Raw genomic sequence first — 12195 nt, 5'->3', positions numbered from 1 at the left:
TCCCTGTCATCAGCAGCACTGCTCCATTTCATCAGCAGAGCCTTGTACTTCAGAACGTTAGGAAATTAAGTAATCAAAACTGAATTTCTCTTAGGAAAATAATCTCTGATGCAGAGGCAGGACTCGTTCAAATACAGAATTTATGTATTATATGTAAAACCAGGAGATTAATTCTCTTGTCATTCCCAAATCCTCGCTGTTCCTCCAGATCTCATGTGATGATCTCACGTGGTGAGTGGCAGCAGAGCCACAGGAGTGGGTACAACAAAAACCACATCTTTCTCTGAATTTTGAGACAGCGGGGAGCACTCGGTCAGCCCCCGCCGCAGTCTCCTGCTGATAGAGAAATACTTGGCCTGTTAAGCATACTGGTACTTTTGTAATCGTATTTCTGGCACTAACTTGTGGCTCCCGCGGGTCATGGGAAGGCGGCCGTAGTGACAATGGCTGTATTCTGCCACCACTGCCCCCTCTCTGATCCAAGCCACGGCTCTGCACGGAGCACCCAGGAAGGACAGAGGCATTACAGAGCACAGACGCAGCACGCATGCACAGAAGAGCATCTACATGTTTTCAGAAATTCACCTAAAGCGCCCTACTACAATTAACATTGCACATGTATCAATTAATGTAATTGATGAGATCAACGACTACTTCTTTGGCCACATCACATATTTCTGGGGGCTGATACAACCACAGAATATTTCCTGGCATGCCAAGCCAAAAGCATTGCTAATAAGTCATTTTCTTTCTTCCCCGAAGCACTGCATCTCCAATAAGGAACATCTTTCAGAACATTTCTCCTTGACAAAGGACAGTCTTTTCCCACTGATGCAGAGGGTTATGGGGGAGGCTACACATCTACATCTTATCAACATCCATTAGAATCGGCATCTGGTGCTCCCCAGTGTGCTGCCAGAGAAGCAGACTGCAACATCTCTGCTCTGCCTTCCAAAAAAGCCTGCAGGAGTTTCAAATGGCACACACAAACTGGTCCCAACAAATGCCCAGTTTTTCACATGCACACCTCTCTCACTCCCCAGTGAAAACTCTCCTGGCAAAATTATTTTATATATATATATATAAAATACTATTCTAACTGAACTGCTTTAATTAACTTGCTGCATTTGCACTGTACCCAAATGTCTACATCAAGAAGAAACAGCAATAATACAACACTGTTCAGATGCAGTAGACTTAAGACTGGCCCCATGGCAGGGTTCAGGGGTCTCGGAGGCCTGGCAGCTTGGTACATGTGTTCCCTCTGGGCTTTCCCTGCACTGACCTCAGGGTGCACCACACCAGAAATAGTGCTGCTATAATAATAATAGATCTGCTATATTAGATCTGCTTCTCAGGGGCAAACTTGCAAAAGTGAGCTGCCTACTGGAGTTGCTAAAAACATTTCCTGTTAACTGAAGGCTAAAAACTATGAGGCACTGATAGATTTGATGCTCCTCTAATTAGGCTCCAGAAGCATGGCTGCTCTTGGCTCCACACTGGCATGACAGAAATCTGTGCTGAAATTCATTTAGCACTGGATGTGGCCACCATTATTTCCAGAGCGACTCTTCCCTTTGTCAGATCCCAGGACCAACAGGTTGGCTGGTGCCAGGGAGCACCGTGCTGCCAGATGTGCAAGCACAACTTGGGTCTGATTGTCTGTGCCCAATAAAAACCCAATGACCCAAAAACCAATCATAGGTTACTCTGTGGAGCAGAAAGGGCACTGTCTTGATGCTGATGTCACATTCTGGATGTGGAATTTACCTTCTGTTTCACAATGCCTTCCTACATTTTCAGCTGGACAAACTATTCCCCATTTTCTATCCTACTTCAAATGTTTGTTTTCACCTCTGACATAAATGCATTTTAGTCACCTTTCAAAAGATTCCTGTAGCTGCGAATCAGTGAATAAGTTCTTCCTCAATACTTAAGGATGCTCAAAGTGTAGGTTTTCTAAACCCTTCAATGTAAAGATCTTAATTTTGGCTTGTTTAGAATAAAATTTGCTTTAAGTCATAAGCCTACTTCATGCTCCTGTTACCATTGCTGATGGTGCAAGTCACAGAATCACACACAATCACATAATTTGATAATGATCACACAATAATGTAGGGCTTGGAAGGGACCTCTGGAGATCAAGACAAACCCACTGCTAAAGCAGGTGCCATACAGCAGGCTGAGCAGGAAAGCATCCAGATGGGTCTTTAGTAATCTCCAGAGAAGGAGACTCCACCACCTCTCTGGGCAGCCTGTTCCATGCTCTGTCTACTCTGTCAGTAAAGAATTTCTTCCTCATGTTTGTATCGAACTCCCTGTGTTTCAGTTTTTGGCATTGCCCCTTGTTCTATCATTGCACACCACTTAAAAGAGTCTGGCCCCATCCACTTCACTCTCGCACTTTAGATATTTATAAACATTGATGAGATCACCTCTGAACCTTCTCTTCCCCAAGCTGAACAGTCCCAGGTCTCTCAGCCTTCCCTCATATGGCAGATGCTCCAGACTCCTAATCATCTTTGTGGCCCTAAGTCATCTACTTCCAAGATAATTTCAGACCATCCTATGTTGACTCACTGTACATTTTCATGCTACTTGACTAAGAAACCAGTGCTTCATCCATCACAGCAAAGGCTCAAGAAGTCATTCTAGTATGATTCTCTGAAAGCCCTGTCCAAACCTGGACGATTTATAAAACTTTGAAATATCACTCTGAACAAACCACTCAAGACTTGTGGAAAACTATTCCTGATTTCCATTTGCACAGGGAATGGCCACATTCAAAACTGGGGAGGACTAGCTGAGATCTCTGCCCAAAATCACACTAGGCAGTGGTGCTGTGCTACTGCCAGCTCTCAGGAAGGAGCTGGAGGAGATCAAATGGGGCACCATTTATCTCTTTGAGAAGACAGAACATAGCAAGTATGCTGAGACAAGAAACCCAAATGAGAAGAGACCTGGCAAAAAGGCTGAGGGTGTATATACTGCAGTCACAGAGGAGGCAGAAAGCCAGACCTAGGAAATGAGAGACTTCCTATTATTAAAAAGTTCCTACCATTAAAAGAATGTTGCAGTAACTAAGTCAAGTCTTCCAACACCAGAAAGTCACTCATTTAATCCCAACTCAACCCTCAACTCGCCATGACAACGTGTCTGCTGCATCATCACGTTCATGGTCTGAGGGACAACGATCTGGCCATTTATCTGTGTCTTGCCCCCAGTTAAACCAACTGCTGCAGGACCGCTACTCTTCTTGTTGATGCTGGAAGGCATGCAGGAAAGGGTGGGAGACAAGAAGAAGGAAAAAATGGAGTTTCTAAGACCACACCAAGTAAATGGTGCTCCTGAGAGTCTGTGTCTGTCTGATTGGCAGTGAGCTGCTTGAAACATCTGTTCAGATGGGAAGGAACTGCAACTTACTCATTCCCTGGTGTAGCACAATTGGTTCCTGGAAGCTGCACAAGGGCTGCACAGTAGGAGGCACTGAAGGGCATAATTTGAGTAGTAAAGTATCGTATAAGGAAAAAAAATCAAGTTCTAACACTCAGAGATCTCGATATTGCAGAGTTTAACTTCATTGTGCCTCTGTCTCCTGTCTGTAAAATGAGAACATCACCTGGCAACTTCTAGGAATACACTTAAAATGTGAATGGTGTGAAGTACGCAAGACTAGGTGAGGAAATCTGTACTTTGCATCAGGCTCTACAGTGGATTTCCCGTGGCAGTGGGGATCCTGTACCTTGAATGAGGTGGAAAAGCTCTGTGCAAAAGCAAGGGATGCAATCATGGCATCACGGCTCTGGGCAGCCCGGTCTGGTGGTTGGCGACTCTGCACACAGCAGGGGGGTTGAAACTAGATGATCATTGTGGTCCTCTTCAACCCAGGCCATTCTATGATTCTATGATGATAAAAAGATACCCCAAGGAGATTGGCAACAAGGCAGCCTTACCTCTGGGGCTTCCTGTCTGTGACGTCCTGAACTTCAAAACTTAATATATTTGTTCTGAACTTTTTAGTGTATGTTAACAGAACGCCAGGTAAGAGGTGGCACTTTTCAGCCATATACAATCAACGAAATAACTATGGCTTGTTGTGTTTCGCTCTAATGAGTGATCATGATTTGAGTAGAGCTCTCATTACTTTTAAATAGCCTGTTAATACCTACCTTACATTCCTAAAGCAATGGCTTTCTGTAATGGCACAGTGGTCCAGAATTACCCTAACATTAAACCAGCAGCATTTAATATGACTTTTCAGTCCCCACTCCAAGAAGGAAGTGAAATCCTTGCTCATTTCCCTATCAATGGGCAGAGGGTGTGTGCTTCATGATGGCCTAAGCAATTTTGTTCTGCTAGCAGCAGAAAACACAAGAATTCATTTCACTGCATATTCCCTAAGTAGTAAACACTAGAATTAGTGTATTAGATACCGTTTAACAGCTTAGTTTATTTTCCCCATCTTGAACCGACGTAAAAACAAGGAATGAGCTTGTGAATCTTAACTCAAAGCATAAGCGTAACAGGACATAACCAGTGTGTGAACTACCTCTGCAAAAATGAGAAAAAGCAGAAAAAACCTAAAGCTGGCATTTGTATCATTGCAGTGAGTACACTCATTGTTCAAAAACCAAATCCAGGTCAGTGAATCAGAAAGAGGCCGGGAGCTGCTGGGCAGCATAGCTCCAGCCCCAGTAGGACACAGCGTGGGGCAGTCCCAGGGACCCGACCACTTGCTCCTCGCCTCTGCTGCAGGGCAAAGGGATGGAGGGAGGAGGGAAGCATACTGCACAGCTTTTTCATACACAGCTTTCTTCCCACAGCAGCCCAGACGTGCTGTGTCCCTCTCTGAGAGCGGCAGAGCCAAGGCTCAGCTCTCTCCTTGCTCCAGCCAAGGCTGGGCTTCTTGCTCCATTGCCCAGCTGCATGCTGCCCTCTGCTTCAGCACAGTACACAGCTGCAGAGCATCTTCCCTAAGAGCTCTGGAGAAAGCCCTGAACAGCCTTCCCTGCTCCCACTGCTGAGCCCATCTGGAGCACTGCAGGCCTCTGGGTCTCTTCCAACCTGCACGAGGATACGGTTTTTGTGAGAAAAGAAATAGCTATCTTGTGCTTGCCTTCTTTGCTTTGCTTTGTTGGCATCTGCAACTTCAACAAATAGATAAAAAAAAAGTGAAGTAGACCAAAGGAGTAATTACATGAGTGCCGACAAAGCTGTAGCCAAAACGATGACTTTACTGCAAGCCTTTATTTGTCTTGATGGTTGGCCTATGACAGCAGACTGATGGTTAAAACTGCTTTTGCTTTTGGTCCCTGATCTTGAATACTAGCTACCAGTTTCACTGCTGACTGTCAGGGCTGAGCCACAGATGTGTACTTTGGGAGAAAGAGGGAACTTGTACACTGCCCACCTGAGTGGAGTTGGGGCTACTGCAGTGGAGAAGAAGCTGCTCTGGCAACCAGCAAGTAACGGAACATCCAGACCAGCCTGAATTCTCACCTTCCCATTAATAAAAGTTGGAAGAGGCATAGCAACACGTGCTACAACTACAGGGGCTGAAGGGACAAATAAATATAGAAACAAGGACGAAAATCCTGCGGACATAAAAGCATTTCAGCAGCAGAACATCCTTGGAATCAACAGATGTGATCTGAACACATTTTGTTATGCTGTCAGATAATTCATTTAATTAAAGGGCACGTGTATTCACGTCTCACCAGTGTGTTATGAACAGCACTTAAATTATGGCAACGCATAAACCCAGGATGTTAGCTTTTAATCCACCCTTACCATAAAGACTGACTCCATCAATTTTAATACACGGTGGATTTAAGAAGTTGGCTACGGCTTCATGGCAGCCTGCCCGGGTCCTCTGCTCAATCAAGCAATAGTTGTCTTTGACCAAAAAAGAAAAAAAACAGCAGACAGTGCCATTGCTGAGTGTCTGCTGGCAATAGCTTCCAGCACAGGAGCAGACTGCACTCAAAGACATTCATACTTTGGGTGACCGTAACGCTACAGAACTGGATGGCTTACTAGTTCATTATTGAAACCATCCACTTCAGATTTGCTCTGCAAAACTTACTGCGCCACTTACATCCGTTCATTTGTTTGTGCATATGAACCAACGTGCTGTAGAGACAACGTAGATGCCCGTATCACACGCTTTACCCCCATATATACAGCAGCAGCACGTCGGGATGCCCTGGGCAAGGTCACCGAGCTCCTAACGCTGTGTGGGATGTGGCAGAGAAATCCATCTTTACAATTAGCCTTCATTACACACAACGCTGCTCATAAATCTTGATGTACAGCTTTCCGGTGTAATAACTCTGCCTCGCGCTCTGCGGACGCTCTCAATCTTTGACTTTACGAAGCATTTCACAAACTCAAACCAGCCCTATGTTTGCACTCTCCAAGTCCATGTGCCGCTACGGAGCGGTGCTGCACGCGTGACCGGACGTCCCTCAGCCCTGCCCCGCGCTGTCCCGCTGCTCTCACCCGGGGACGGGAGCCCCGGGAGCAGCGAGGCGCTCCAGAAGCCACGGCAGCGCCCGAAACGAAGCTGTCCATTTTTCCCTGGGACTTACGGTCCTCTCCACATGCAAACCCCCCGAGGAACGCACCTGATCCTGCCACGGCCTCATAAAACCGACGGCGGCGGCAGGTGAGCCCGATCCCCGGAGGCGCAGCCAGCCCTCGGGGCTCCGTGCCGCTCAGACGGTGCCCGCAGCGAGCCCGGGGCAGGACCGCGACCGCCGGGACCCGGGCAGGTGCTGCCGGTACCGCGGCTCCCTACCGCCCTGCCCCGCCGCCGGTGCCGCTCGAGTCCCCGCGCTCCGGCGCCCCGAGGCAGGTGCTCCCCAGCGCCCCGGCGGGACTGACCTGCGAGCCGCCGCTCTCTGACATTCCTCCACAGCAAATCCCAGGCTTTGGCGGTGGAGTCCCGCAGCTGCTCGCTCAGCGACCGCCGGAGCTGCGCCTTGGCCGGGAGGCGCTGGCCGCTCATCCTCGGAGGCTCCTCATGCCGCCCCGGGCAGCCCCGCTCCGCGCCGCCGGCCGCATGGGGCCGCGGGGCAGCCCCGCCGCAGTCGCGTCACCGCCGCTCCGGGCGGGCGGCCCCTGCACCTGAGCGCCGCCCGCCCCCGCCCCGGGGCCGCCGCTCGGCCGCCGGTCTCTCCCAGCGCCCCGACCCCGGCGCCCGGCGACTCGCCGCCCTCCCTCCTCCTCCCCCGTGGGACGGGGGAGGCTCCCCGGGGTCCGGCCCCGCTGCGGGGCGGCGTGCTGGGGGCGGGAGGCGGCCCCGTCGGCGGGCCGGGGGTCGCCCTCTCCGTGAGGGGCTGGCAGTGCGGGATGGCCGCCGCTGGCCGGGTGCCCGCTGATCCCGCTCCCCGCGGGCTCAGGCACCTCAACTCCTTGGTGCCCTGTGCATCACTTGCGACCCAGCTCTTAAATGTCATGACCCCGCTTGTGTTTTGGGAGCCTTCCTCTGAGCATTATCCCATCTCACAGTCCTGCTGCCCTGCAGCCGGTGCCAAGGCCCAGGCTGGCACACAGAACTCCCAGTGCCCGACTCGGGGCAGCCTGACTCGCTCGGGCCCACAGCACCCACTGCCCCGGGCCCCTGGAGGACAGCCAGTGGCTGTGAGGTGATGGCACAGCTGGCTGCAGGGGGTTATCTTTTCCTCTGGAAGTACTAATGGCCACTTCACCCCCGCCACCACCACTGCCAGAAGAAGACTGTTTTTCTGAGGTCTCTGCTTATCAACTGTCCACCAGAGTTCAGCTCGCTCTCCTCTCAATCATGTAACTCCTATTTCTTTTCCACTTTCTCTGTGTGCCACCCACTCATCTTCCGCCTCCCTCCCCCTGCTTCATTCCTCCCATTCCCCCTTTACATTATCTCCTTCTCTCTAACAAGCTCCTGAAAGTGTTCACAACTGAACTCTGACAGTCACCTCCTGCACACATTGGCAGACAGAAAGGAATCCTGATTCCTCCATCCCTAGACGAGCCAGAGAGCAACATCATGCCCTTACCCCCATTTGGGAAGCCCAGTTGGGGCCTCTTCTTCCTTTGGGATCTGGGAAATATTGTAGTAATGATTGCCCTTTCCCTATCCTTGCCGCCCACAGAGTGGATGGTTCCCAGCATTACTGGCAGAAAAGCGATAGCAAGGAAGGACAATAGGGGCTTAATTTCATTCGGTTGCAAACCATTATTTATTACTTACTGTTTTTGTGGAGTGTCCATGATGTGCAGTGAAGAGGCTGATGTGAATGCCGTGCACTGAAGCAGCGGAATACCCTGGTGAAGCAATCATGTCAATCATAACAGATATCCCCATCTTGTTTAAATTAGAATTGTCGCTGCCATGTCGGTAGTACCCACGCAAACTAAAGGCAAACACACAACCGTGTTCCACATTACTACTCAATTACACTAATGTATTTTGCCTGCTTGCTGATGTTGCCGTTGTTCTTAAAATGCTTAGGGCTCATCTAAAGCTGCTATATTTTATTTGATATGGTGGACAGGATGTAATTTACAGAACTTGTGAAGACGTATGTTACTCATCCTTCTGCAGTTCCAGCTACAGCATCCTCCCTCCATCTTACTGGACAAAGTCCTACAGGGCCATATGTATCCAACATCTGGATGGGGGACAGCATAACCACGTAAGTATCCCCACACCTGCTGATGTTAATGGGAGAAGAGAGGATTACAGCTCCTACAATCAGCTCATCTACTTTGTAAATCGGCTCCTGACCTCTGCCTCACTTTATTTAATTCCCCACAAACACAGACAATACCAGAAACTCTCTCAGTGAGTCTCTCTCTCTCTTGTTCTTTGCCTTGGGATCCCATCTGCTAGGAATCAGGCAGAGATGAGCACTGCATAATAGAATCATAGAATCATTCAGGTTGGAAAAGACCCCTAAGATCACCTAGTGCAATCACCAACCCATCCCCACCATGCCCACTAACCACGTCCCTCTGTGTCACATCTCCACACTTCATGAACGCCTCCAGGAATGGTAACTCCACCACTTCCCTAGGCATCCTGTGCCAGTGCACAGTGCACTCTTTCAGAGAACAGATGTTTCCTAATATCCAACCTGAACCTCCTCTGGTGCAACTTAAGGCCACTAACTCTCATCCTAGTAGTTCATTTCTGGTACCCTGCTCAGCAACCATATAAAGATCAGCTGTGACACAGCCTATATATGAAACCACAACTTCAGTTTTAAAGGTTTCGTACCACATCACCGTGTCACTGCCCATAGGACCTGGTCTGTGTCACTCAGCAATGTGACCTCAGGCCTGGTGGCTATGCTTGCAGGTGCCCTCTCACCACGTCCAGCCTGTCTGGAAGATGTTCTTCATTTCTCCTGCTGCTGTCTGTGATGGCCAGAATACTTTAATAAATATTCTCTTCCTTTTTTTATACCACTTGGAAGATGTTACTTTATCAAAAATGTTCCTAGACGTCTCAGTTTACTGAGAACGGCCAATTAGCACTGAGTTACCAGGAATTGCTAATGCCATCTTATCTCACTGCAGGTTACTGAGATAAACCCCAGCGATACGGCTGTATTTCATAATCAGCAGCAGAACAGAACTAGCAAGCCTTGACTGATTCTGTGGCTGGCATTGACAAAAATCTTTCTAATTTCAGATACCTGCCATTATTGTGGAAAATTAAATCCGGCAGCACAATCAGATACTGTACTTTTCTCCCCAAAGAAAACATTGCTACTGAGTAATGAGAAAATACCTCATGCAGCAACTGGCCCATTCCCATTCTGTGCCTTTAATCATAGTCAGTTGTTCAGAAGTCAAGTTACCAACCTGGGTACTTTTGATGCATTGCACCTGAAAGCAGCAGCTGCAATACGACCAGTGCTACACAACCTGCTGGAAGGAAGGTATGCACTGGGGATCATTCTCAGGTCAAAGATGTTCCACTTCTTCTTAGGATGTTAGAGACTGAGAGGAGGCCTTCTGGACCTCCTTCACACACATCTTTTGGGTAAGGGCATAAGTGACCAACTGACCAGCACTCATGTCTGCAGAATTTTAATATCCTGAACAAAGATGGATTTTCCACACAAAGAGCAGATTTAGTGCTTCATTCTGTCATGCCAAGATGGTTGCGTTGAGATTAACTGCCATAAAAACATGGTGTATGATGAAAAGAAAAGGAGAAAATTCCCAGCTGCCCTAAAATAAGTTAACTATGATGTTTATCTTTTCTAATTGACAAGAGAGTATTGACAGTGTTTGTCGCTGGAGGTCTTGCACCCATGTACAATGTTGGGAACAAATCTAACCTGATTAGACCCATGCTCTGATGCCATTGTGGCACCAAAGTCTGATGTTCTAATTACGTATTTAGCAACTTATATTTCCTCCCAATCACTGTGGTAATTAAATGTCAAGTTAATTGATACTACATATAATCTGCCCTCTCATTAGCAATGCATTTTTAATTTGTTGCAGATTCCGTAATGCAGCCTGATACGGTCTTAAGAAAGTCACTGTAAAAACTCCTGTGTATTTGGTAAGAACAGAATTGGGCTGAAGGAAAGAGAAGGATGACAACATATTGGTTTGTCATTTGTTGACCACTGGAAGACTACAGTACAGGTGTAACTTTTCTTTTTGTCCTCTAGACCTCAGTTACGGGCAGTCAGAATTTTCTGCTCGTTTAATGCTGTTTAGTGGCCACAAGCTCCTCAACTGGTATCTCTTAAAATGAAATAGCAAAACAGAAGAGAAAATCAATTAGTATTATGGGATCGCTGATGCAATCCATGTTCATCGCTGTAATACCAAACTTGATAATACACCCAGGTCCTCAGGAGCTGACTGTAAGTTAATGAAGCTTCTTGAAATTTATCATACTCCGAGCGGTGTTGCTGTGCTTTCACAACTTCAAGCAGTCGCTCAGACAGTCCAGATATAAACATGTCGAGCGATATTTATAACTTTGGCAATGATCTTTATCTCTTTGGGGGTCCTACAGCTCTGGAATTTGTTTTCTGTCACAGGCCAAATGTCCCGAGACCGATGTTGCAAGTCTGGGTTACCACTGGAAGGGCAGAAAAGATTTGAGGTTTTCCAGTACTTGTTTTGCCAATAGCAGACTGCAGAGAATTGCATGCTAGTTCTGTGGTCGAAATTATGTGAACAGTACCAAGGGCATAAGAGTAGGTGTCCTCTTTTACACTGAAGTAAACAAACAAACATTTTGGAGAGAGAAAAATAAGAATCAGTGTGAACGAGGACAGAATGTTCCAGCTTGTTCCCTGGCACACTCTCCTTGCTTGTTATTTCTATATGCAAATGATCATCATTTCAAGGTAGCTTTAATGGGGATCAGTTGTAAAGCAGCTTCTCTCCTTATGGAGAGATTGGCACCTGTCTGTTCATCCCTCCCCACTTCAGCTTTCCGAGGCCCTGGGAAAGGATCACCCCGCATTTTGCCAGCAGCAGAGCACTGCTGGCTTTCATTAGTCAGGGCCAGATTCTTTCACTTTTGTTCGCAGTGATTAATGCTCAAAGAATACAGACTTCTTGCAGAATTCAATGTGCAGAGGCTCCAGGCTCAGATATAGACCCTAGTAACAAAGTATCTGCTGTTTGACTGTGCTCCACCTCCCTTGCTCAAACTGACATGGAGGGGGTGGGTGTGGGGGGAAATCAAGCTTTTCTTCTGCTCGTATGACAGATGGTAATTTATTATTAATAATAAACTGTGCTATCAAAGCACCTAGAAGCAGAAACTGGATGGAGCAAAAATACAATCTTTGCCCTCAGGAGACTGCGAACTAAATATAAATCAAGACACCAGCGGAGAGAGGAGTTAATTGGGGTAGGAAGGGTAGCGTGCAAGAGGACAATAAAACAATGCTGGCCAGTGTAATAACTACTGGTGTTCGCACACTAGAGTTAAGTTTGGAGGCACTGACACAAAGCAATTTACAAGATGGTCTCAAGGGAGGTTAATGTGATATTTTAATATATTCAGAGGACCAACTGCCAAACATGAGGGGCAGTTTTGAAGAAAGCATGCCAGTGTAATGAAAATGTATTGAGTAGACAGTGAAAGCTGGCATCCTGTGTAGACAGACTGTGGGAATCAAGCTTTTAATATCAAGCAAATGATAGATAGGGGAAGGCCTACAGCCC

General features: G+C 47.5%; 1 protein-coding gene across 7 annotated transcripts in view; it reads right to left on the bottom strand.

Moving 5' to 3' along the window:
• STARD13 (StAR related lipid transfer domain containing 13) overlaps positions 1 to 12195 on the bottom strand; it is a 300043-nt gene that overhangs the window by 143491 nt on the left and 144357 nt on the right. Inside the window, exon 1 of one of the 7 annotated variants that reach the window (XM_015278510.4) lies at positions 6886 to 7101. The exons of the other annotated variants lie outside the window; for them this stretch is intronic. Within the exon in view, the coding sequence (XP_015133996.2) occupies positions 6886 to 7009 (124 nt within the window). The 5' untranslated portion in view covers positions 7010 to 7101. Of the gene's footprint in view, positions 1 to 6885; positions 7102 to 12195 lie in introns of those variants that run through there. 7 annotated transcript variants of the gene reach the window in all.

Source organism: Gallus gallus, chromosome 1 (assembly GCF_016699485.2).
Source record: "Gallus gallus isolate bGalGal1 chromosome 1, bGalGal1.mat.broiler.GRCg7b, whole genome shotgun sequence".
NCBI lineage: Eukaryota > Metazoa > Chordata > Aves > Galliformes > Phasianidae > Gallus > Gallus gallus.
This window is presented reverse-complemented; position numbering and strand designations above follow the sequence as displayed.